Source organism: Poecilia latipinna, unplaced genomic scaffold (assembly GCF_001443285.1).
Source record: "Poecilia latipinna isolate Pla-1442-1.1 unplaced genomic scaffold, P_latipinna-1.0 Scaffold567, whole genome shotgun sequence".
Taxonomy (NCBI): Eukaryota; Metazoa; Chordata; class Actinopteri; order Cyprinodontiformes; family Poeciliidae; genus Poecilia; species Poecilia latipinna.
Genome location: NW_015113183.1, coordinates 74,078 through 99,372, shown reverse-complemented (window position 1 = coordinate 99,372; position 25,295 = coordinate 74,078). Strand labels below are relative to the sequence as shown.

Genomic DNA, 25,295 nt, shown 5'->3' with positions numbered 1-25,295 from the left:
CAGATTGGTCATTAAATGAATGAAATCTCTCGTTATTTGGAAGCACTCATGATTGCAGGTTGGCAGTTTGTGGCCCCAGCTCAATAAGTCTAATTGTTTTTTCCTCCATCCTCAACTATCTCTGAAAGCCCTGTGAATGTTTTATGATGCCTCCGAGAGGCCTGGGTTTTTGGGATGACGCATTTCTTGGAGGAACCGTGTTTATTGGACTTTGTGTTCTGCTCTCAGGTTTAAAAAGGGGTTTGAGTCTGAGCCAACACTACACTCTGGCATCAACTATGCGGTTCTCCTGCTGGCAGCTGGACACCAGTTTGACTCTTCGTTCGAACTCCGAAAAGTCGGTAAGCAGACCTGTTGATTAACCTGTGGCTGATTAAAGTTATACCTGCCTTTGTGCAGGAAATCCTTCATTACGTTGAAACATTTTTATGCCCTCACATCAATCTTCTACGTATTTTAAAGTGAAAAATGGTTTTTATTGGGTTTATTTTTTAAGTGCCTGTCATAAATGGTGCTTTAGCTCTGATTGTTTCCTCAGTAACAATATAAACGTTGATGGCTCCCTCTCTGTCGGGGTGTGCGCTCATTATGTGTTCAATAAAGACTAATGAGCCCAGGAAGGCTTGTTTGTCACTGAACTGGGTTTTCCTGGTTGACTGGAAGTCTTTAAACCTCCTTCAGAAGATTGCTCCTTTATTCACAACCATTTCTGCTATATTGGTGTTATTACAGCTAAGCTCATGTGTTGAATGTTTTTCCTTTAGCGTTTAAAGTCTTTTGCTTGTAAACATTTTCAGCTTTAAGGTGCCTTACATATCACACGTTACTCCATTTACCTGGTAATGATGGGAAAATGTAAATCTCTTGGGAAAAATGTATTATGAGTAAAATTTGCTTTTTCATTTTTAAGAAATTACTTAAAATTAGCTTCTATACTGCCAAAATACAAAATCTTACCAAGTATTTTTGGTCTAGTTTCTAGTGAAAATATCTTATTGCACTTGAAATGAGACAAATGAACTTAGACGTAACATTTCAGCAAGATATAGGAGCTTGTTTTAGGTAAATAATTCCTTAATATTGATGAAAAAGTTCTTCTTCCAACGCTGATAAATTAACTTATAACATGGAGAAATGTCTTGTTGAATCATTTGCCAGTGGAGCTAGTTTACTTCTCCATCAATATTAAGGAATTATTTACTTAAAACAAGCTCTTAAGTCTTGTTGAAATGCTTCTTTTAGGTTCATTTGTCTTATTTCAAGTGTACTAAGGTATTTGCACTAGAAACTAAATCAAAAATACTTGGTATTACTTTCTGTTTTTGCAGTGTTGAAGCTTTTAGCGACTGAAACTTTCAGTCTACCTGCAGCTGAATACTTTATGAAAAAATGATCAACTCTCCTTAACAGTGAAACTAAACATGCAAAACTGAAATCCCAACTACATAACATCCAAGCGGAGCATTGAAGTACCTTGGTGTTTGTTTGAGTTTGGTTCGACTTGTCAATGTTTCCTTTTTTGGATGAAATGCTCATGTGCGCTGACTGGATTCTGCTTTCCAGGAGTTAAACTGAGCAGCCTGCTGGGGAAGAAGGGCAGCCTGGACAAGCTGCAGAGTTACTGGGATGTGGGCTTCTTCCTGGGCGCCAGCATCCTGGCCTGCGACAACACCAGGGTCATCCAGGCCTCCGAGAAGCTCTTCAAGCTCAAGGCTCCCATCTGGTGCGAACATGTACAAGCCTTTCTCAGATCCTAAAAAAAAAAAAAAGCACATTTTGGTCCAACTCCTTCACCGACTGCTCCCAGTGTCGTTTTGATCTGGAGTGCGCTCGACTCTGCCTTGAAGGCGCAGCGGCCATCTGTGGCCATTGTGAAAACATTTGGTGCATTTTGCTTTAAGAGGAGAAAAGATCACAGGAGAATGTGTTTGCTCTTTTAGTCTTCGCAGGGATGTGAAAGAAAAGCCTCAGGAAAAAATGAATCAGTTAAATTAGCATCTGTGTGTCTTTGAAATGTTTCTATTTGTTAGTCTGGTTAGTTTTATTGAGCTTATAATCAAAATGGGGATAAATTTGTCCCATGTTGCGTCGATTTGAAGGAGAATATGAGATCCATCAGCCTTGAGTTTAATTTTTTTTCAGCTAGCAGCTCTTTGGAAGAAAAACCTGCCAGATGTAGAAAACTATTTTTATTTTTTTGTTGGTATTTTTCCTCAAATATTTGAAGTTCAGTTACTAAATTGTTTCTTTGTAAGTCAACAAAAGTCCCTAAAAATCCAATTTACAGCTGCCTCTCTGCTTTTCATCCAGATCTTTCTACTTTGATTTTAAACCCTTAATTCTTCCTAACAAATATAATATATAGCTATAAGTAGTGAATACTACCTATAGATGTAGTATTCACTAATATAAGTAGTATTACATTTTTATGACTGTCACCACAATCATAAAAATGTAGTGAACACTAATAATATTCGCTAATATAAATAATATTACATCCTTATAACTGCAGTAACAGATATAAAAGTGCCTGAATGTTGAGCAGAATTTATTTTGACTCTTTTCCTTTGTGCCGTTACCTAGCAACCTCACCGGAGCCCAGCCCCATCGCCTAGCAACCCAATCAGAGTTGGGGTTTGGATTTAAAGTGACGGACGCCCTAAAACAGCTCATTCTGAAAGAAGCTCAAAATAGGCAGAAGTGACCAGAAATCAGGAACAATAAGAATAATTTTGTGTGAAAGATGTAACTTTACACCTGTTGTAACTTGTTCAAGGGAGCACGATGGGTTTATTTTAAGATGTTACTCTAGACTTTTGCACAGTTTCTTGATCCCATTGTTTTTTTGTCTTGCTGTGTGGGGGAAAATCCCTCCTGTTCTGTTTACATGGTTTTTCACTGGGTTGGTTTGGTCTGTTCAGGTACCTGCGCTCTCTGGTGGAAACCATCTTGATCTACCAGCACTTTAAGAAGCCCGGCAGCGAGCCGCCGGCACCCAGACAGGAGCTGGTGGACTTCTGGATGGACTTCTTAGTGGAATCGACCAAAAAAGACGTCTCCTCTGTTCGATTTCCTGTCAGTAACAAATTCAGTTCTGCCCCACAAAAGAAAAGCACTACAGCATTGAACTCATTCATAAAAAGTGGAATAATAAATCTTTCCCTCAAGGTGTTGATACTGGAGCCGACGAAAGTGTACCAGCCTTCGTATTTGTCCATAAACAAAGATGTGGAAGACAACACCGTGTCCATCTGGCACGTTGCTCCAGACGATAAGGTGCGTATCCAACTACTCTGTCGTTCATAAAAATGTCACTTTTTCCAGTAGTTCTTTGTGTTCTTCACATTTTCCAGAACAAAAGAAATTGTGCTGAAGGATACATGATAATGTCATCATGGCATTACTCAGTTTCTGCTTGATTCTCTGTAGTTTCACATTGTCTGAGACAAACAAGAAAAAGAAAGTGATGTGCCAGGATTTAAAACTTTCCAGTTGTGTTTCTTTGATTTCGAGTTGTTGCTTTAATATTTGTTGTTATCATTATTTATTATTGGGAACTTAAACAATCGATTTTAATTTCCCACTGAGTGTTTTCTGGTTCGAAATCTGATGCAGACCAAACAGCAAAAACTGAGGTTTTGGTTCTGTTCAAGAGAACCCTGGTTCAAATTCATATGTGAACATCAAGTGAACCCAAGAATAGGGATTATAGTGCAGGGCATGCTGGGTAAATGCAACCAAAACAACCGTGTAAGTCGAACGCTAGCGGGAGAAATGGCTTGTGATCTTTTAACAACAAAAGAGAAATTCTACAAGCGCCAGAATCTGGCGCCACTCCATTTTGGTTTACATTTTGTGACAAAGGAAGTTGTGCTCAATGTCTTCCTCAGAGGTTTTTGAGCCAGTTTTTCAAAGAGTGTGTAAAGTAACAAATAAGTCAGTGCAATGAGTTTAACACCAGAGAGATATGCTGATGTTTATTTGTAGTTGTAAGAATCGTAAAGCTGCATTTTGACCTGGTTAATTATTCTCATATTAAGAGATGCAATAATCCAAATTTAACTTGGAGGTTTCAAAAGCATGAAGAAATATTTTCAGATCTCACCTAGAAAGAAGAGCAGAAATCTTAGAAAGATCCCTGAGACGAGAGGAGGATGATCTATTTTTTAGAAGGTTATGGTTTACTTGTGCAGGATGCTGGGAACGTAGCTTCTTCTTCGAAATTGTTTCAAGAAAAGAAACTACAGTACATCAGCTACATTATCTGAATATTTATTCCAAGTTCAATCCAGGAAGTTTCAAGTATTAGTTCTTCAATTTCACTCCAGCTCAAAAGCAAAATATGATTAAAAAATGTTTTTTACAAACTATGTGGAGAGGCTGAAGAGCAGCAAGTAAAGATCTAATCAACATAAACAAAATGAAATGGCTGTAATATGATGTTATTCATAAAAAGCATTTAACTCCCAATTTAAAAAATGCAGGTGGATAAAAATACTTCAAGATAATAATGTTCCTGAAGCTTGAGCAGTCTCAATTTGAGTTTTATTACTTTTAAATTGTCCCCTCAGACTAATATTCCTGTAACGATTCAATTTGCCACCAGCAGGAAAAACATTGATGTCCCACTGCAGCAAAACAGTAATTATACCGTTTTGATTTATTATTATTTTCTCACAGAACAAGGGGATACATGAGTGGAACTTCGTTGCCACATCTGTTCGAGGCGTCAGGTAAGCATTTGCTGCCGTAATTTGAAATTTCTGCTTCAGAACGAGTCGTGTCAGACCAAGGTTGTGTCACCTGTTAGTTTTTTATGCTCTCCAGTCTTTTCAAAACGGACCAAAGGCAATCAGTTCTTAACAGAGACCTTGTTGCGTCAACGTCGGCATGACGCCTCAGAAGTTACAGTGACAGCTTGTGTCTGTGTCCCAAACTAAATCAGAATGTATTCAATATGAGATGAGTCGATTATTTTTAGCAATATGCTAACAGGACTAAATCTGGGATTTCATGGTCATTTCTGTGGGATTCTCTAAAACCTGAAGATGCTTTATTATAGTTAGAAATAAATTTCTACTAGACTTTTATTGCATTGATTATATTGAAATTTTCATCAAAGTGATCACATTTTGTTTACATTTGAGTAGGGCTGCAATTAACGATTTTTTTTATCGATTATTTTGACGATTAATCAATTAGTCGGACAAAAATTGGCATATTTTGCTGATTTTTCATTTAATATCTTAAGCTTTTTTTGTACAATACTATAAATACATTGAAAGAGACAAATAAGCAAGTATTCAGATTTCTTTGCTTTCCTTACGCGAACCAGGTGAAGCTAAAACTGCCGCTTGGAGACTTTTGAGTAAAACATATTTACAGACAAATGTTTTTTTTAATCATAATGCAACTAAGTTTTTTGTTAATTACTGTCTAAATATGTTTTTTTCTTTCTTTTTTGAATCTGTGTTCTCCAAATAATTAATTGATTACTAAATTAGTTGAAGTTATTTGAGTAATTAATTAATCACAAGTAATCTGATTGATTGTTTCAGCCCTACATTTGAGCATAAATTGCATGCAATGGCATGAAGAAACGGAATGAAAACATTTTGTCAGTTTTTGAACATTTACGTCAGAAAATAGCCCCAATTCCAAGATATTTCAATATTTGAGTTTGGAAATTCTCCCAGCAAATGAAGAACTGAAGTGAATGAAGACTATTGTTGCTGTTTGTTTCCATGATTTCACAAAGATGATACAAACACCAAAAGAGAAGGAAGGGACAAGTGGAAAATCCACTAAATCTTGGCTCAAACTGTGAAATCTGATGCTTGACATTCTTTTCTAAATTTAGTTATAGATGAGAAGAATAGCATGCTCTGAATTATTGACAGTATTTACAAGCCTGGATGGGAATTCATGTTTCCATGAGTTTGCCTATCAATCAGTCGACTCTTGGGAGTCTCTGCTTCGCTCTCAGCTCTACAGGGACGCTCTTGTCCCGAAATGCTGAGCGGCTTCTGCAGAAAGGAAGCTCGTTTTCTGCTTTGTGTGGAGATTTTTGATGCATATTGTGGTTCCCAGGATTTGTTTCTGTTCGAACTTCTAAATTTCTTTAAACTGAAACCTACGCGCATTGGTTGTAATGTTTTACTATATGCATAAATCTTCTGCTAACGAATGCGAGGCGGCTCCAGATATTCGATGCATGAACTCCTGAAAACCTTCCGGCTTGCAGGTTTTCATGAAAACATGCCGGTCACGTCTGCAGACTCCATCAGAGTCTCGATCTAGCATCTACTGTTTTTATAATGGCTTGCTTTGCACCTATTTTTCCGCGGTTCTCAAAGGAGTTCAGTGTCAGATCGCAGAGAAGTGGAGGGCCGTCCTCACATGTTGCTAGGGAACGACTCCTTCTCCGTGCCCACTCTGCCTGCAGACAGCAGCAGGACACAAAAATGGCTCTGCAGGCTACAATACAACCACACATGCAGACACTGGCTCAGCATATCCGGCCTTGGCACGCTTAGAATCGGACAAGCAATCATCTCATTTGATAAAACTTTGAGCTGATGTGGAGTATTTGTGCAAAAACAAGCAGTATCCTGCAGCACATGTCTGAGCGGTGCTTGGGTTCATTTAATTTAACAGATGTGCACATTTTGCATCCTGATATTTAATATCCAAGAGTGCTAACTAGCTAATCTTCATTTGATATGAGTCATATCTCTGTGCATGTGATCAGGTTTCAACTAACTCTGGTTTGTTCCTCCTCAGCATCTCCAAGTTTGACGAACGCAGTGCCTTTCTCTACGTCCTGCATAATGCAGAGGACTTCCAGATCTATTTCTGCACAGAGATGCACTGTAAAAGGTTGGTCTGCCTCTCCAGCTTCTCCGCTGCGTCAGACAGGCTTTCTTGGCTGAATGCAGCTGCCAGCAAACACAATAATGCTTCCCTAAACATGATTACAGTTGCTTGGCAGGGCTGTACTATTAGTTTTGAAGTACAGTACTGTTGTCAGCGTTATTAAATGCAGTTCTGTATATTAAAAGAGCTTTGTAAGAGTTTTTTTTTTTTTGCAGGATTATTAAACACTCAACCTGCAAAAGAGAGAGGCCAAAGCTTTGTGACAAAAAACAAATGTGAAAGTTTATCATTTTAAAACTTTACTTCTTCAATTTATGTGTTTGTATTTAAACTAAGACTTTACTTCTGTGAAACAAAAGTAATATAATTTTCTGTATTCCTGAAAAATGACAGATAACTATTTAAAGTCAGCTGAAAATGTGTCTCGGTCACATGAGCTGCTGCACAATATATTTCTAACTGTCAGTATTCAGTAATTATAGAAACCCATTTAATATGGGATTTAAATATCCTAGTCAAAAATAAGAGGTTAGTTTTACGTTATCGTGATCTAAGGACAGTTTAATGGCATCCAGATTAAGTGGTTGACTAAGTTGTTTCTTTTTCAGAGGCTCACATCCAAAGACGACAAATTCTGTTTTGCCAGGATTGAAAAGTAACAATTTTAGCATAATTCAGGTTTTTATGTTTTCCAGTCATGCCTGCAATCTAACTGATATAATTCATCAGGATTTATGGACAAATATAGCTGAATATCATCAGCGTAGCAGAAGAACATTATCCCATGTTGTCTGATTATTTTAGCCAAAGAGAACTGGACCGAGTAGAGAACCCTGTGGTACTCCACAAGTAACCCTGCAGTGTAAAGAAGATTTATTTTTAAAATGGATGTGCTGCAAGCCAATCAGTGAGATTTATTTGTGCCTGATTTAGTTTTTTTGTGGTTTTATACACGGTCCATTCCTGCGTTAACATCTGGTCTCAACATTTCTACATTGTTTAGGATTTTTTCCTCTTCGTTTCACTTCTATCAGCTCTGCATCTGGTGGGAAATATGTCTCAACCATCTTCTTTAATTTCCACACCGTCACGTTCTCCATTATCAAATGTTAATGATGGACTACACAGTTTCTTTTACGGAGGCACGGGTCCAGAAATGACTAATTCAGTCTTAACAGAATTTAAAAGCTTTGGGTCGTTCAGGTTTTTATGTTTTCCAGACCTGCGGTACATTTCATCAGGATTTCTGGATAAATATAGCTGCATATCAGTGGAAATGCATCCCATGTTGTCTGATTATTTTAGGAATTGGAATCATAAATTAAAGAGAATTGGGCCAAGTAGAGAACCTTGTGGTGCTCCATCAGAAGATGTACCTTTAATCTTAGCTTGCTGCGAGCCAATCAGTGATATATTTTACACTCCTGCTTTAAGAAATGCTGAAAATTTCTACCTTTTAGCCATTTGTGAAATCTCTCTGGACATCATCTGCAGTTTAGACGATAATTCATCTAAATTTTTGGAGTTTTTTCCCCTTCGTTTCACTCCTGTCAGCTCCGTATCCTGGTGGGAAATATGTCTCTCTCCTATCAACCATCTTCTTTAATTTCCACACCGTCATGTTCCCCGCCAGCTGCTCTTTGAAGCAGTGCGTTCTGACTTGTGACTCTCACATCTGAGGCTTCCTGTGCCATTATCTGGAGTGTGAGAGTAAGTGACTCATGCCTGCTGCTGCTATTATGCTGCTCCTGGTTCCTCTGGAGTGACGGCGAGAAAAGAGACGTAAAAACAGGGGAAATAAAAGGTAGGAGGAAGCCGACAGCAGCGCGTCGACGTAGAGCGCTTGTTTTCTGCTCATTTAAAGTAATGCTGGCATGTGAGCACGTTAATGCAAAGAAACGTGCTGCCAGCGAACACCTGCTGGCATGCTGTGCATGACAGCATGATGATGCGATGTGTTAACTCGCAGCTTGTGTGCAGTGCAACCGGCAAAGGTCACTGCATGCATGCGGTGGGAAGTGCGCGAGTAAACAAACTGTAACCCCTTCAGGGAAACATCAGCAGCAGTATAACACCCTCTAACATTCAACGTTTGTGAAATCTGTGTCAGCATTTGCAGAAGGACCTTTTTAAAATATTTTAAATATCACCTTATGCTTTTTTCTACAGACGTTTTTGTGTCTGCGAATATTTTAAAATCTTAAACTAACCCTTACCGGCTGAAAGGTTTCACCGACTAACGATAACGTAACTCTGTGATGCGTTCCTCTTTCCAGCCAACATCGGGTTGTTATGGTAATTTCACTTTGTTGCAGGAAGCATGTTTTACTTCAGTTTAATCTGATGACACTCTTTTAATAGACTAAATAACTGCTAGATGATGAAAGGACAAGTTGTTATGGAGAAATGGGCAAAAATATTGACTCCCAAGACATTTAAAGAACTTTGTACAATTAGAATAAACAAAAAGTATCCAGGTGGAGATTTGAAACTTGGGCCTTAAAGGGCTACTAAAGTGTCTAAAATCAATTGGAAAGAATAAGATAAATTGGCCTTGCATACCTTTTTAAATGTTCCTATGGCAGGATATTTAATCTCGTATATTCCATGGAGTTTTATTTTTTCTTGTTTTGACATCTTCATTACGTTTTGTGTTTTCAGGCGGTTGCAGAAAACAAATATTTCTCTTGAAAAACATTCACAGCATTATGTGCTTAGGTCACATAAAGGAGTGTGATTTTTTTTATCCACTAAGTTGCACACAATTACTGTATTTTTAATTTGATTAGTATTTATTGATTCCGCCGTTGAACAAACAGTGGATAAAGTATTAAACCTGACGGTAAGGAACGTTTGGGGAGTTTTAAACATCATTAACTGAAATTTATCAAGACAACGATGAATCTAAACTCTTATCATGATAATGATAATGAAATAGCAAATATGGAAACCTTTGTTTTTCTTGATAAAGTATATATTATTGCAACTTACTGTTGCTGAAGCTGGATGATATTAAAAATGTCCTATAAAACTATGTGATCACTTTTGTAGTAAGCTCTATTTTATTAGTTCTTTATGAAATTCTTCTAAATGAAAGACAAACAGCAAAACTCCAGACTTTACTAGTTAAATCAGGGGTGTCCAAAGTGTGGCCCGGGGGCCGTCTGCGGACCCTGAATGATTAAAATGTGTCTCGCTATGGCAGGTAGTCTATGCAGATTTATGATAAAACTATCACCCATAAATTAAAAATGTCAGATACAACATAAAGTATTCATCTTTTAATAACAAACTTTCTGACACTATTAAAACTTTTTCAAATAAAAAGGGCCTAAATCTTGTTTTTGTTGCTGACTTTTTCAGTTTTCTTCAGTTGAGCCCAAAATAAATGAGCAAAGGGCTTGGTGTACTTGCAATAAGGAAAACCTACAAAATCCTTTTGATTTTTTTTTATCTGCAATGATTTACATATTACATTTCTACAAAAAAATCAGACTATTTTCTTTGTTTAAAATATTTTATGTTTATCTTATTGTTGAGCGGGAACTAATTATCAAAAAAACATTTTGTGGAAAAATGTGGATCCTGGCTCATATTGTAAAAGGTTTAGGTTATGGACCCCTTTAAGTTTGTGTTTATATTCAGCATTTCTTGACGACTCGGCTTGTTTTCGGCAGGTTCTGCGATCTGGTCAACAGTATAACAGAGGAAGCCTTTAAATGTCCTGACGAAGGAGACTGTGACACTGATGCCTTAGAGGTGAGACGATTACCAATTTTAATGCTCTCTATTGTCGTTAAATTGTATTTTTTTTATATTTCCCGCTACAGGTTGTTTTCATTATATTGTAAAAAGTCATTCACCTTTTCAGTTTTAGTCTTTACTCTCTGGGAATCTCTTTGCTTTTCACCACAAACTGTTGCACTTTCCACGTCGCTAAGACAGAAGAAATGTGGTAAAATTGTCGTTGATTTTGCTGCATCCTGTTTTGCTTCACAAGTTCTTTTAAAATGTCACAGGAAGTGAGTTAGTTTTATTCAAAGCAGCGAGAAAGTCTCTGTATTTCATAAGGAAAATGATGCTTATTCCCCTTCACTGAAAGCAAACACGCCTCGGTTTTAAAGCTTAAATTATTTCTCCTGAAAGTTTTTTTTTGCTTATTAGAGTTTCAGAAATGTTCTAATTGAAATCTCTTCCTTTTACATGATAAGGACTGAATTGAAGCACATCTGCGAACAGTTAGAGACCTGCTGCGATTAGGCCTGGATTTCTGCTCCTGCTGTTTGTGTGTTTTAGCACCTGCTGCTAACTTTCACCTGTCTGTGCAGCCGAGGCGATGGAAAAGAAAAGCTCATTACTTCAAAAAATGAATAAAAAAAAAACACACACACATACTGCTGCGCCTGCTTCCGCTCAGCATGGCACAAAACACGTTTGAGAGGTTTCTCTCCAACATGCATGTTTTGATTCCTGAATAAAAAAAACAAATCAGTATTCAGTAAAAAGCCTTATTTAATGAGCTTCCATATTGAGGTTTAAGTCTTGCTTAAAAGAAAAACTTGTTCTGAGTCGTTGCTTTGGATTTGTTTCATACATATGCAAGTATCAGTTTTAGTCCTCTTGGGTTTTTTTCTGTTTGCTTCTGCAGTACGACTACGAGTACGACGAACACGGAGAGAGGGTGATCCTGGGAAAAGGCACGTTCGGCGTCGTCTACGCAGGCCGGGACCTCAGCAACCAGGTCCGGATCGCCATCAAGGAAATCCCAGAGAGAGACAGCAGGTCAGATGGTCACTCAACGTTTTTCTGCTGTTTTTGTTCGTTTTGACCTTTATTTAACCAGTTATCTCTCATTTAGATTAAAAAACAAGAGATCTGTTTAGATTTTTTGATTAATCTAAACAAACTTTAGACTCAAATTGGACACAAATTGGAATTACAAAAAAATTTGCTTAATGGAAACACGGCTATGTCAAATTTAAGTTTTACCGTAGGTTGAGGTGATTTTGCGGCTGAATCGAAATCAATGTATTTCACAAAACTGCGATGGAAACACTATTTTTAGTCATGTTGTCAAAAATCGGATGTTACTACTGGCAGAAACAATGAAGACGACGACAGGAAGTGGTTGGAGGAGGATGTTTGTGTAAGAGTTATCACATGAACAAACTTATTCACATGTGATTTTAATTGTGTTTCTTATTTAATGGAAATACTGCAGAGTTTCCCACAGTGTATCATAAGCCTGGCGGGCCACCAGGCTTTGCTTGGCAGTTTTCAGGCTGGGCATTGTTAATTTATTTAAATTTTTTTTAATTATTGCCTTTAAAACTTTATAGTTGGTGTTTAGGGATTAATGTTCCAGTCTTCCAATAACGCATAACTATCAAATGATATTTTCAAACTTCCTGTCAACTTCAGACATTTTTAACTCAAAAACATGACAGGTCGCTGGATGAATGACTGCCAGGCTTAGCACGTTTTCTGGGGAAACGCTGTACTGGAATTGTGAACTTGTTGTTTTGGCCTTAGACACATTTGTCCCTCGTGGCGCCTCAAATGTTTAAGTGACGTAGTTGCAAAGCGTCAGTATGTAAAATATATTTTGCATGCTGTTTTTACTCCATCCAGGCGTCGGATGTTACCAAGCGCCTCAGCTGTAAAAGCTTAATCCCGGTCAGCGTTTCTGTTGAGTGCAGATCACATGTTAGCGATGTCACTTCAGGCTTCCAGCAACTTGTTTCTATCTGAGTGAAGAGCTGGGAAAGCAAATTTACACCACCTCTCCTCTGCCTTTTATTCCCGTCTCCGTCTCCTCGCGGTTCCACCTACTCATCTCCGGCCACAAGACTCGTCTCCCAGACGAGACGATCCCGGTGCCACACTTTGCTCCACTAATCACCAGAAAGTCAGCAGGCTGCTCGGCGGCGGAGAACTCTGTGTGAATAATTTATAGCAGGACAGGAATCTCTAGACGGACGGAGGGGGTGATTCATGCTGGGGGCTGAGTGTGAGGAGAAATAGCTGGCAGGCATTTCTTCAACCTACAGGGATCTTTTGTTCTGCTCGGGTTTCTGGATTCGCCCTGCAGCTCAGACTCGGTTTTCTGGGTTTTCGGTGTCTGGATCTGCCTTTTCTACTTCTGTCACCTGAAAGGAAATGTGCACTGAGAGGACAGAGCTGCAAAATGTTCTTCCTGTGCAGAACAAAAGGCAACAATTTTACATCCAACTGAAAGGCAAAATGCCTCAGCTTCAGGGAAAACCCGTTTTTCTCTAAATCTCTCTAAATTTTCTATTCTATATTATTTATTAATATATAAAAATATATAATTTTATTAGTTTAAATGCTTAAATTTTTAGCTGCATCTTATTTTTTAAATTTTATTTCCATTTTTGATATTTGTGGTTGAAAAACAAACCAAAAATTCAGTTTCATAAGTTTTTTATTGAAAGTAACTGACTTGGGAAAATTTTCTTATTTCTTATTTTTATTATTGTCATGTTCATCCTTAAAATACCAAAATATCCACTTAACTTTGTGTTTAGTTCTGTCTGATTATGTAATTTTTAAATATTAAATGATAATTTGATCAGTTACTCAGTACTTTTTATCAAATTATTTTTTACTCTTACTTGAGTAGTTTCTTGGATGGTTACGTTTTAATTTTACTTGAGTAAAAATATGTTGAATGATTGCTACTCTTGTGTGAAAACAGTTTTTGGTTCCTCTACCTACTTCTGGAATTATGTAATTTTGTCCTTCCAGTCTTGGAAAAGTCAACACATTTCTCCATTTTTGCCCATCATGTTTTGTCCTTTACTTTGCAAAAGTGATGCGTTTTGTGCAAATGATAAAATGTTTTAATAATGCAGGTATTCTCAGCCGCTGCACGAGGAAATCGCTCTGCACAAACACCTGAAGCACAAGAACATCGTCCAGTACCTGGGCTCCATCAGTGAGAACGGCTTCATCAAGATCTTCATGGAGCAGGTGCCTGGAGGTGAGAACAAAACTCTGAATATTCTGGCTAATCAATCCTCTGCTGCTGATTTTGGGTCAGAGTGAACGTTGTTCCTCGTTTTGTTTGTGCTCAGGGAGCCTGTCGGCACTGCTGAGGTCTAAGTGGGGCCCTCTGAAAAACAACGAGCCCACCATCGGTTTTTACACCCGGCAGATTCTGGAGGGGCTCAAATACCTGCACGACAACCTGATAGCTCACAGAGACATTAAGGTGGCTGCTGCCGTCATACACACACATACGGCTCAAACCGGACATATTATACAAAATTCATATTTTTTTGTACTTCCATTTTGGTATCTACTACTTTTAAAAACAGTCAAACTGCTTAAAAAACACCCATCAATAATGTTTTTTATTGTCTGGAAAACTAGTCGTTTTCAAAAACCTCCAGATTGTTGAGCCACATTCTGTAGGCCGTTGCCTAGCAACCCCAGCCCGTCGCTTAGCAACCCAAGCAAGTTTAGTCAGCTGGTCTTATCACTTGTTGCTGACTTGCCATAATAAAACCACTTTCTGCGTTCCTGTTGGTTAGCTGAGACTGGAAGTCCTTTTTTAAAATAAGTTTCTGATATTTAGAATCTGTTTTATATAAAACAATTATTTTATTATTGCAAATTTTGTGGCAAAGAGATATGTCGGAAAACAAATTTCTGTTTTTTAATATATTTATAATCACTAAATGTAAATAAAGCTTTAATTAAATAGACATTTTGAGCGACTTGAGAGAAATTATTTTCAGGAAACTACTAAAACTCGTGAGAAAACTGTTTTTTTAACGTCATTTTTCCTCTTGGTATAAAAACATTAGTTCATTTGCAAAGATTTTTACTTCAGTTTATCCACGACATTACATTATTCTGTCATTAGAACTTCTTTATTCTATATTCCTTTTATTCTTGTTGGCCTTCAGAAGCCAAGATTGTTTACTAAAATAGTAAAAATTCAACTTTAAAACCCAGAAAAAGACTGAAATAAATATCTTTTATTAGAATAAATGATTATTTTTAAATCAGTCTTTAATATAAGAACATATTTGCCAAGGAAAAAACACCACTTAGCCACTCTTCAAAATGGGGAAGACAAGAGAACATGCCATTCAAGAAAGGCATGAAAATATGTGTACATTTAAATATATATATATATATTTTTTATTGTTTCTGTTATTAACAAAGGAATATAAAACGACGAATACATTTTTATTCGTTAGGAATTTTCAAGCATTTATATTGGCTAACATTTTAAATATTCTGGTATTTTTCTTTTTTTCGCAGGGTGATAATGTCCTCATCAACACCTACAGTGGCGTCCTGAAGATATCAGATTTTGGCACATCTAAAAGATTGGCTGGAATCAACCCCTGCACTGAAACCTTCACAGGTACTGACCCAGTTCTTTCTCTCCGTTTTTACAAAACATTTGTAAAATGAAAGTGTCTCAAGATTCCTGCCAAAACTGAAAAAAAGGAACCAGCCGCTCTGCACTGCAAAAACACAAAATCCTACCAAGTGTTTGTTTTGTTTCTAGTACAGAACTAATCTAAAAGAAGACAGGCGAGTACCTGGAAGTAGTTTTACAAGAAATTACTCATGTAAAATTTAAAAAGTATTTGGTAATAAGGTGACTTAAATAAGTCACCTTATTCAAGGTGACTTATTCACCTTGAATTTAAAATTTTTAAATTTAAAATTTAAAAATTACATCATCAGATGAACAAAAGTATAAAAATAAGTGGAAAGTTTGGTATTTTAGAGACCAAAATTAGAATAATTAATACATATAACATGATTAAGACAAGAAACAATATATATTTTGAAATCAGTTTATTTCAATATGAAATTTATGAAACTTAAAAAAAATGCAGCTTTGTATCTTGACATAACCTTGTTCTTCTTTTGGGGAAGTTGAGAAATTTTACTCAAGAAAAAGTAGTGATAGTTATGGAAGAGAATTATGGCCAAGAAAATAGAAATGGTAAAAAGCTGAAATGTTAGCTTGTGAGCAGAGTTCAGTAGTAACTAGTTACATTTACTCAATTACATTTACCTTTTAGGAGTATTTTTACTACACTTATCCTTTTTACTTTTACTTGAGTAATTTTATTATGAAGTATCTACAGAAGATGATTAGTGCCACTGGGGAAAAAAAGGTATTCTGATTTTTTATTATTATTTTTGTCTTTTTTGTTGGTCAGAATTCTGACTTTAATCATTTACAATCAAAAATCAGAATTATTTTTTGTTTTTGTTTTTTCAGTGGCACTTATATTCTTCCATAGATAATTCATAATAAAGTTATTGAAGTACAAGTAAGAAGTGCAATGTAGTAGAAATACTCCTAAAAGTATTTTTTTCCCAGAAAGTTACTCACATAAATGTAACTGAGTAAATTAACTAGTTACTACCCAACTCCGAAAATAAGTCATTTTTAAGCAACATATAGGAGCTTGTTTTAAGTCAATAATTCCTTAACATTGATTTAATTAAAGGACTAGTACCACTATTTTACTTAAAACATAAACGTGAAATAATCTGCCAGTTTAAACTAGTACTTTTTTAAATCAATATTTATTGATTACTGACTTAAAATAGGCTCATATATCTTGCTGAAAATTGAAACTTGAATTATATTTGCACAGAAAGCTAGATCAAAAGTACTTGGTGAGATATTGTGTCCCTTTCTAAAGAGTTAATCCCGTATTCCTCAGCTGAACTGCCAGCGACGTCCTTAAAAATAGCCGTCTGTTGCTATTTGGAGCCTCTGGGTTTCAGCCTGTGGTCAGATCAAGCAGGATTGTGTCAACACAAAAGCAGTCCAGTGTGGCTCAGTTTGACCTCATGAATTAGGCCATCTGGAGCAGACATGGACTCACCCTGAAAAGTGGGACTCTTTTGGGAAACTGGGCTTCTCCTTGATGTAGCAGCCCACGCCTTCTATAAATGCGTCAGCAGCTGATTTTAGCTGAATGCACAGACTGCCAAATGCAGCAAATAAGCACCTAGCAGGTTATTAATAGAACAAAGGAGTCCTTTCAGCTGGGATGAGAAAATCTTTCTTTAGAGTCGGGATTAGAGTCTCTTAGCTGTTACTTCACACAAGGCTCTGAATGGAGACTTTCAGGAACCGTGTCATCGCTTCAGAGCCGAGTTAATTTATGATTATCTCTAATAGAAGCTATTTTTGGTGTTTACATCAGTTCTTTCACACAGCGGTAACATTTCTTTACCTGATGCGCTGTTAGTTTATCGTTTGTGGCCTTTTGCAGACCAGGAAATGGTACTGTGCTTTGAAAAAGTACTCACATCCCTTAAGCTTTTTCATTTTGCAATAACTAATGTCAATGACTGCAACTAACGATCGTTTTAGCAATCGATTAATCGATTGTTCTGGCGATTAATCGGATAAGAAATGACACATTCTGCAGATTTTTCATTTAACCATATAAGCCTTTTTACATAAAATATTAGAAATACATTACAGGATGCAAATAAACAATTAAATTACTTTTTTAATCAGTGAAGTAAAATTATATTGCATAAAAAGCAATCACGAAGTAGTAAATATGCGTCTACAGCTAAAAAATACTTTTAACATTGACCTGTAAAAATCTGCTTTAATTAACGTCAATACAGTGTAGGGCTGACATGTTGCTTATTTATTTAGACGAACCAATTAATAAATGGATAATAAAAGGTGCTTAATGGGAGATTTTTTTATCAATTTATTTTATTTTTTATTTTTTTACCTGCACTAGTAACACTTCTATATATGTTTATGTATTTATTTTATTTATTTATTTGGCTGTTTTGTAAAGTTTTACCTGAATAAAGTTCTACATTTGAAGTTTTGCTTATCGACTGTTAAGAATATAAACTTTACACATTTATCTCCATGCTCTTATTTTGAAGAGGGTGAAGACTGTAGTTCCATTTCCTTTTGTTACATTTTCTACTTTTTATTTTCCCAATAACTTTATTTCAAACAAGAAACATACAGGAACAAAATAAAATACAGGTAATGGAGAAAAAGTTGTAAAACATGTGAATTATAATGTCCATATAATTATAATCGAAGTTAGCGCTTTAGCATTAGCTTCTGCTAAATATCGTGTTGTTTTCGTGCTTTAGTGGATCTTAAGTTTATGAGTAGTTCTTTAGGGTTAGTGCAACTAACTTTCTAGTTTACTAGGTGATTTAAACAGATTTTTTTTAGGAAAGGGAAGCCAAATACAAATGCATGCCACACTTTTCAGAGTTTTATTTGTAAAAGTTCACCTTCTACTTCACTTCCTGTTGAATTGTCACTTAAAATCCCAATAAAATACTTAGACGTTTATTGTTGTGGTGTAAAAAAGTTCCAGGGATTTGACTATTTTCGTAAGCTTCTTATTTATTCAGTCTGTACAGTAAAACAGAGCAAAACTTTATCATCTGTGTGTTATTTCTTCTTCAGGCACACTGCAGTATATGGCCCCTGAAATTATAGACAAAGGCCCAAGAGGATACGGCAAACCAGCAGACATCTGGTCGTTGGGCTGCACCATCATCGAGATGGCAACTGGAAAACCGCCGTTTTATGAGCTTGGAGAACCACAAGCCGCCATGTTCAAGGTGAGAAACGTTAGCAGCTGAAATGGATTGTAGTGATGGTAATGTAAATAACTGGGACCACACAGAGGTACTGTAAGTCAGTATTTTCTATATTTCTGTATGATTTTTATCTGTAGTGGAATCAGATTTTGCTCAAAAATCCCCTAAAGCAAAATGAAATCATCCCATGTTGTGCATCTTTATTGCCGAGTCTTTGCTTTTTAACTTGGAGTGAGCCCTGGAATGTAAACTAACCGATAAATTGAGAGGTTGGTATTCAACAGATACTTAAAGGAAGCAGAATAGGTCACCTTTAACAAGTTTGGATAGGTCTATACAAAACCTAGTCATAATTTTTTTACACAAAATCATTCTTAGATAATCAGATTTTAGTCTGGTTAGTTCTGCTTCTTTTGAGATTCTTTCAGATTGAGCTGTTCTAGGGCTCTGTCACTTTAAATCTAAACAAGCTGCTGCTGGCCACGCCCCCTAACTCAACCTTTACACTTGCACGTGAAAATGGCTGCAGACAGATGCGCAATTATACAACCGCACATCTTTGAAGTGCAGCAGTGGAGCCTCCTGCACAACCAAGAAAGCAGCAACTGATTTCTGGATGGTAAATCAACAACAAAACACTTTTCCAGCAGCCATTGTACAGCGCATACAGCGGTAAAACCAGCTGACCAAACATGCCGGAGCTCAGTTTTGGTTGCTAGGTAACCGCACATTTCCCGTCAGTAGGTTGAATATCAGGAGGTTTTTGAAACGGCTCGTTAACCAGACACCAAAAAGCATTAACTTCACACCACAAAATGACTGGCTTGTTGTTTTTTTTAAGTACTTGAGTTTTTGCAGAAGCAGTTGAGACTCGAATTTAAGTACAAAAATATGTAAAACGTAAATCTAGATCCTCCACTTACAGCAGAAACTTGAAGGAGCAACCTATCTGGATTTGAACCATGGCCTCATATTTGCAGTAGAGGACTCTTAAGACCTGCTATGATAAATTTATACAAATATGGGCCATTTATAATTATTTTGAGCTTTTTAATATCTGTCTGTTTTGTACATTCTGGTGTTTTAGAAATATTTATCTTATTTGCTGACACATAATCATCTTCTAGGACATCAAATAGTTCACACCTTTGCATGCAATCCTTTTCATAATCTACTCTGTTGCTTTTGGTTACATCGGCACCTTCCTTTTGTCATCATATTCGCTTTAATGCAACAGCTCCTGAAACCAGTTTACCCTGTCTGTCTTGATCTGTAAAATAACTGCACTGAAAGTGAAATGCAAGCTCCCAGACTAAAAGCTGCTATTTTTACACGTCAGAAAATCACACTCAGTGTTACCTGAGAAGGTGCAGCATAAACTGACAGAAAGCCAGACGATAATTACCTGATCTCAATCGGTCTTTAAATGCAGAAAGGAGTCTATCAATCAAAGAAAAATGTGTTAATCTAAGTCTGAAAGTCAAGAAGAAAAGCTAAATCAGATATTCACTTTCATTTTATCAACGTGGGAATGTTCAGCCATTCAGAAGGAGAGATATTCTGGTGTAAATGTGAGCATCAAACCCTGAACAAATACAAAAAACCCTGTGAAGATGCTGGTTGGAAAGAGTAACAAATAATAAGTGAATCAGCTGTTTTGCACCTGCATTGTGTTACCACCTGTGGGCTGCAACACGATCGAGCCCAAATGTTTGTTTGAACACAAACAGAAATGTGTGGCCTCCAGGGAGGAACTCTGACGAGCTGCAGAGCCTTTTCTTCCTTTTTTTATTCATTCTGTGAGTTTAAATGGTGTATCTGCTGTGGATGGAAAGTTAAAGCTCACCAAAGCAGCGAATTGTTTTTCCTAACCACGTGTATCCTATTAAGCACAATAGAGGAGGCTTGTTGGATGTCTGGAAATCATTATGGTGCTCATGTAAAAGCTCCCAACTGGGGAATTTTCCATATGATGGGATTTAATTGAAGAACATTGAATCTATAAAGAAGGTATAATGTGTACCTACTGTACCTTTTAAAAAGGAGGGAAAAATAAATCATTGGGCTCATTTTAAAGTCTGAAGTCACAACCTCATGTTGTTTTTCTCTCATCTTCATCTAAGCCTGAATCAACAAACTGAAGGCTTAATGAAAGAAATAGTTTTTATAGCACTGACTTTGTTTTCCTATGAAATTTTCTTCATTATTAACTCCTAAAGGGTGACATGACTAATTTCTTAAACAAATACCATACCGGATTAGATTTTCTGACCTTCTTTTGCAGGTCGGTATGTTCAAGATCCATCCAGAAATCCCAGACACGATGTCGCCGGAGGCCAAAGCGTTCATCCTGCGCTGCTTTGAGCCCGACCCGGATCGGCGCTCCACCGCCGTTGACCTGCTCACCGATGAGTTCCTCACTGTCACCAGCCGCAGGAAGAAGAGCAGGACGGGCCTCGCAGGTTTGTACGACCCGCCAAGTTCTGGCTAGCTAAACCGTTAGCCTTAAATATAAAATATGTTTTAACACCCGATTGTCCAGTAGACTCTGTTCAATTAGTGCAACATTTATTACATATTCAGCTGCTGCGGTTCGTTTTCACCCTGCACTGCATCAAATGATCCAAACATTAACAAACCTGTTCTCCTCCTCACCTGTGGGGGCGCTGCATCAACAACTACTGAAGGAAACAACACAAAAACATCTGAAGAAGACAAGATGCAATGTCCTTTTTCACAAAATGTAAAGTAAAATGGAGTGGCGTCAGGTTTTAGTAGGATTTCTCTTTTGTCTTTGGTTAAAAATACCACAAGCTACTTCTCTACATTTGCCTTGTTTGTATTTACCCACAATTCCTTATGCTGCAGACCACTTCCTGCTTTTGAAGTGGTATCCGGTCAGTTTACATTCACGTTTGCATTCGAACCACATTGGAGTTCACTTCAACCAAACGAAGACTGAGGTTTTTAGGCAAAGTTTTCACTTTTTAGGTCAAATCTCCCCAAACGAACCAAACTTTCTAAACAAACTGGAGTTTGATTAAAGCGGACCAAACAGGGCTGGTGTGAAAGCTGCATTCACACCAGTCCTGTTTGGAGTTTGACTGAAGCGGACTATTTGTTTGCTCAGAAAGTCTGGTTCGTTTGGGGAGTGAAGTGAACTCTGGTGCGGTTCAAATGCATATGTGAATGCAAGCAGATCAGATACTGTTCCAAAAGCAGGAAGTAACTATAGCGCAGGGAATTCTGGGTCAACACAACCAAAACAAACACGTCTAGCGCTAGCAGGATACATAGCTCGTTGTCTTTTGCTAATGACAAAATAAAAATCCTACAACTGTTAAAATCTGATGCCATTTAGGTTTTACTTATAGTTTGTGAAGAAGGAAGTTGCACTCAATGTCTTCTTCAGAGGTTTTTGTGTCATTTCCTTCAGTAGTTCTTGCTGCAGCGCCCCCACAGGCGACGGAGGGAACAGGTTTTTCAGAGCGTTTAGTTTGTTTGACACAGAGCAATGTGAAAGCAATCTGCAGCAGCTGAAAATATGGCAAACATTTCCATTTTACTCCCAATTGAACCAAATCTACCAGTGTAAAAACACTGTGGGGGCGCTGAGGTTAAATGTAAAGATTAAGAGAAGGCTTTCAAAAAACACTGCCTAGTAGAAAAAGTGTCTTAAAAACTAGAACAGAACCAAACAGAACAATGTTGTGCAGCTTCAACCTGCTAATGCAGAAAGAAAGTCTGCGTTAAGCCAAAGATGGACCTCAGATCAAGTTTTTGACAACAGCTCCTCTTGTAGATAACTCCTTCTCAAGCAACTGTTTTTCAGATTTGTAGCCACATCCTTCCTCCCTTGTAGTTGATGTGAATTTAAGCTCAGTCTAAAATCTCTGGAGGTTTGCATCCAGTGCAGAAGATTAGGAAACAGCTTTAAAACTGCACTGTGAGCTGCGTGTTTGGAAATGTTTAATCCTGTCCTGTTTTCTTCTAATGAAACTTTAAAATGTCTGCTTCCTCCCTGCAGCTCCTTCGTCTGGATCAGGTGAGACACATTTACCACTAAATGTTCTTCTTTTTACTGGATTTCAGTTGCTTGGAACATCTGCTTAGTCTAAACCGGCGTCTTAACCACAGTTTACATTTCTGTTCCTGCCACTCTCTTCCACTCCCCCACTTTCCAAGAACCTGAAGTAGGCTATAAGCAACTTTTTCCACATTCAAGAGTTTATTAGATGCTTGTAAAGTGAAATCATTTGCTGTAATTTGCTTCAAGATGCTCCAGTCTTCATAAACGTGAAGCAAAGTCAATAGATGTCTGTCTGCTTGTTCTTCCTCAATACATTTATTCTCTTCCCTGCAAAAAGACAAAATCTTGCCAAGTATATATATTTTTTTTTTTGTAGGAACTGAATGTGACCCTAAACTTCAAAAACATTTTGCAAGTTTTCTTTATTGAAAGAACGAAAACCACTACACTAGTTTATTTGGATTTATTTGATTTAGGTCACTCTTTATTTGATTGAATTTGAATTAAACACAAACTTTCCATCTTCATCATCTACCTGCACTGATGAGACAGATTAGTACATCTGAACAAGATCAAAAATACTTAAGATTTAGGTTTTTTTTGCAGTGTTCAAGGTGTTTTTTATGCAGAATAACAGGTGTTTCCTTAAACTTTAGCAGATATTTTTGATTATAGTTCAGAATATTTGCTGTGTGTGAGTTTTGGGAGTGTATTAACCTTCGTTTCATCCTCCAGAGTACCTGCGCAGCATCTCCCTGCCAGTGCCGGTGGTGGTGGAGGACACCAGCAGCAGCAGCGAGTACGGCTCCGTCTCCCCCGACAACGACCTCAACACGAACCCGTTCAGCTTCAAGCCCAGCGTCAAGTGCTACAGCGAGAGAGACATCAAGGGCCAGAGGCCGCTTTTCCTCAGGTAGAGTGACTGGAGCAGGTCAGCGGGGTCCGATTTCTGCTTTGAAAAGAAATGACCTCTTGTACAGCTTTTAACCTCTTATAGTGAAGGTTAAATGCTGTTAAAGGTTTGTAGTGTCTAAAATGTAAACAGTTTTAACATAAATTAAATTAATTTCTATCAATATTAAGAAGATGTCTTTACATGAAACAAACTCATGTTTCTTGCTGTAAAGTTACTTGTAAGTTATTTTTGTTTTATTTCAAGTGGACTAAAATATTTGAACTTGAAATTAAACCTAAAATACATGGAAAGATTTTGCAGTGTATGTCCTAAAATAGATTTTTCTGAAGATTTCCATTCAAACTTGATGCAGTCATTACTTTAGTATTGATTTAAAAAGTATTCGTAACGTGGTACATTATTTAACTTTAATAAGTGGAATTTGTACTTTTTCAACAATATTTAAATTATTCACTTAAAAAGTGCTGAAAAGTTAATTGTAAATTAATTTTGTCTTATTTCAAGTGGACTAAGATATTTTCATAATTACAAACTAGACAAAAGTCTTGTTTGTAATTATTACTATTATTTCCTTCTTGGTACCTGAGTACTATATTTAATTTAAGGGAGAGGTTCTGTGCAAATTTGTCTTTGCTGAGCTTTACTTCATGTTATAAATTCATTCCCATATAAAAAACAAACCTCTGAAGAAGACACTGATTCCTTCCTTCTTCACAAAACGTAAACAGAAATGGAATAGAGTCAGATTTTAGTGGTTGGGATTTCTTTTCTATCTGCCATTTCCCCTGCTAGCGCAAGCCTCTTGCATTTGTTTTGGTTGTATTTACCCAGAATACCTTGCGTTATAGTCCACTTTCCGTTTTTGGAACTGATTTCAAACCAGAGTTCACTTCAACCGAACCAAGACTTAAGATTTTGGTGGACTAGATGTTGTTTTTCTTGGTCCAGATCAGAGTTCAGTTGCACATTCAGACCTCCCCAAACGAACCGGACTTTCTAGGCGAACAGACTGGAGTTTGATTAAAGCAGATGAAACGCCTATTGTTAAGTGTCATGGCCACTTCTTATGTTTTAGAAGCACCTGTCTAATGAAATTATGGTTTTAAAATGACATTTTCAAACGTTATTCTCAGCATTCCAGTGGAAAACTTCGAGGACCACAGCGCACCTCCATCTCCTGATGAGAAAGACACCGGGTTCTTCATGCTCCGGAAGGACAGCGAGAGGCGGGCCACCCTGAACCGCATCCTGACCGAGGACCAGGACAAGGTGGTAGGAAACCTGATGGAGGCTCTCACGCAGGTGGGTGATGGACGAAAACCTCAGGAAGTAAATATCAGCATCTGATTTAATGACTCAAATTGACTTCCAGGGCTCTGAGGAAATGAAGCTGAAGGCTCAGCACATCTCCACCCTCGTCGTGAGTTTGGCCGGCTTTGTCCGCGTGGCTGACAGGAAAATCATCGCCACCACCTTGTCGCAGCTCAAACTGGAGCTGGACTTTGACAGCACCGCCATCAGCCAGCTGCAGGTCGTGCTGTTCAGCTTCCAGGATGCTGTGAGTCTGTTCAACACGGCGCGGCGCACAAAATGCATCACAAAATACACCCAAACTAAAACAACTCAAACACTTAATTTCTGGGCTGAAGTTATTAATTGCATTAATTGTGATTAATCGAATTAATCGTGATTAATCGATTATTGAAATAATTGTCAACTGGATTACAGAGACTCAATAAAAAGGCTATTTAGTGAAAACAAACATATTCAGAGCAGTAATTAATGGAAAACTGTGCTAAACATTCCAGTGGAATGTTTAGCACAGTTTATATATATATATATATATATATATATATATATATA

General features: G+C 37.3%; 1 protein-coding gene across 1 annotated transcript in view; it reads left to right on the top strand.

Moving 5' to 3' along the window:
• Positions 1-25,295, top strand: part of map3k5 (mitogen-activated protein kinase kinase kinase 5) — a 75,017-nt gene that overhangs the window by 38,201 nt on the left and 11,521 nt on the right. Inside the window, exons 8-24 of the mRNA XM_015041746.1 lie at positions 229-341; positions 1,564-1,723; positions 2,922-3,075; positions 3,169-3,276; positions 4,681-4,733; positions 6,784-6,879; positions 10,554-10,635; positions 11,525-11,658; positions 13,752-13,879; positions 13,974-14,110; positions 15,172-15,277; positions 18,350-18,507; positions 20,771-20,948; positions 22,514-22,531; positions 23,252-23,429; positions 24,566-24,734; positions 24,805-24,990. Coding sequence (XP_014897232.1) covers positions 229-341; positions 1,564-1,723; positions 2,922-3,075; positions 3,169-3,276; positions 4,681-4,733; positions 6,784-6,879; positions 10,554-10,635; positions 11,525-11,658; positions 13,752-13,879; positions 13,974-14,110; positions 15,172-15,277; positions 18,350-18,507; positions 20,771-20,948; positions 22,514-22,531; positions 23,252-23,429; positions 24,566-24,734; positions 24,805-24,990 — 2,158 coding nt within the window. The remainder of the gene's footprint in view (positions 1-228; positions 342-1,563; positions 1,724-2,921; positions 3,076-3,168; positions 3,277-4,680; positions 4,734-6,783; positions 6,880-10,553; positions 10,636-11,524; positions 11,659-13,751; positions 13,880-13,973; positions 14,111-15,171; positions 15,278-18,349; positions 18,508-20,770; positions 20,949-22,513; positions 22,532-23,251; positions 23,430-24,565; positions 24,735-24,804; positions 24,991-25,295) is intronic.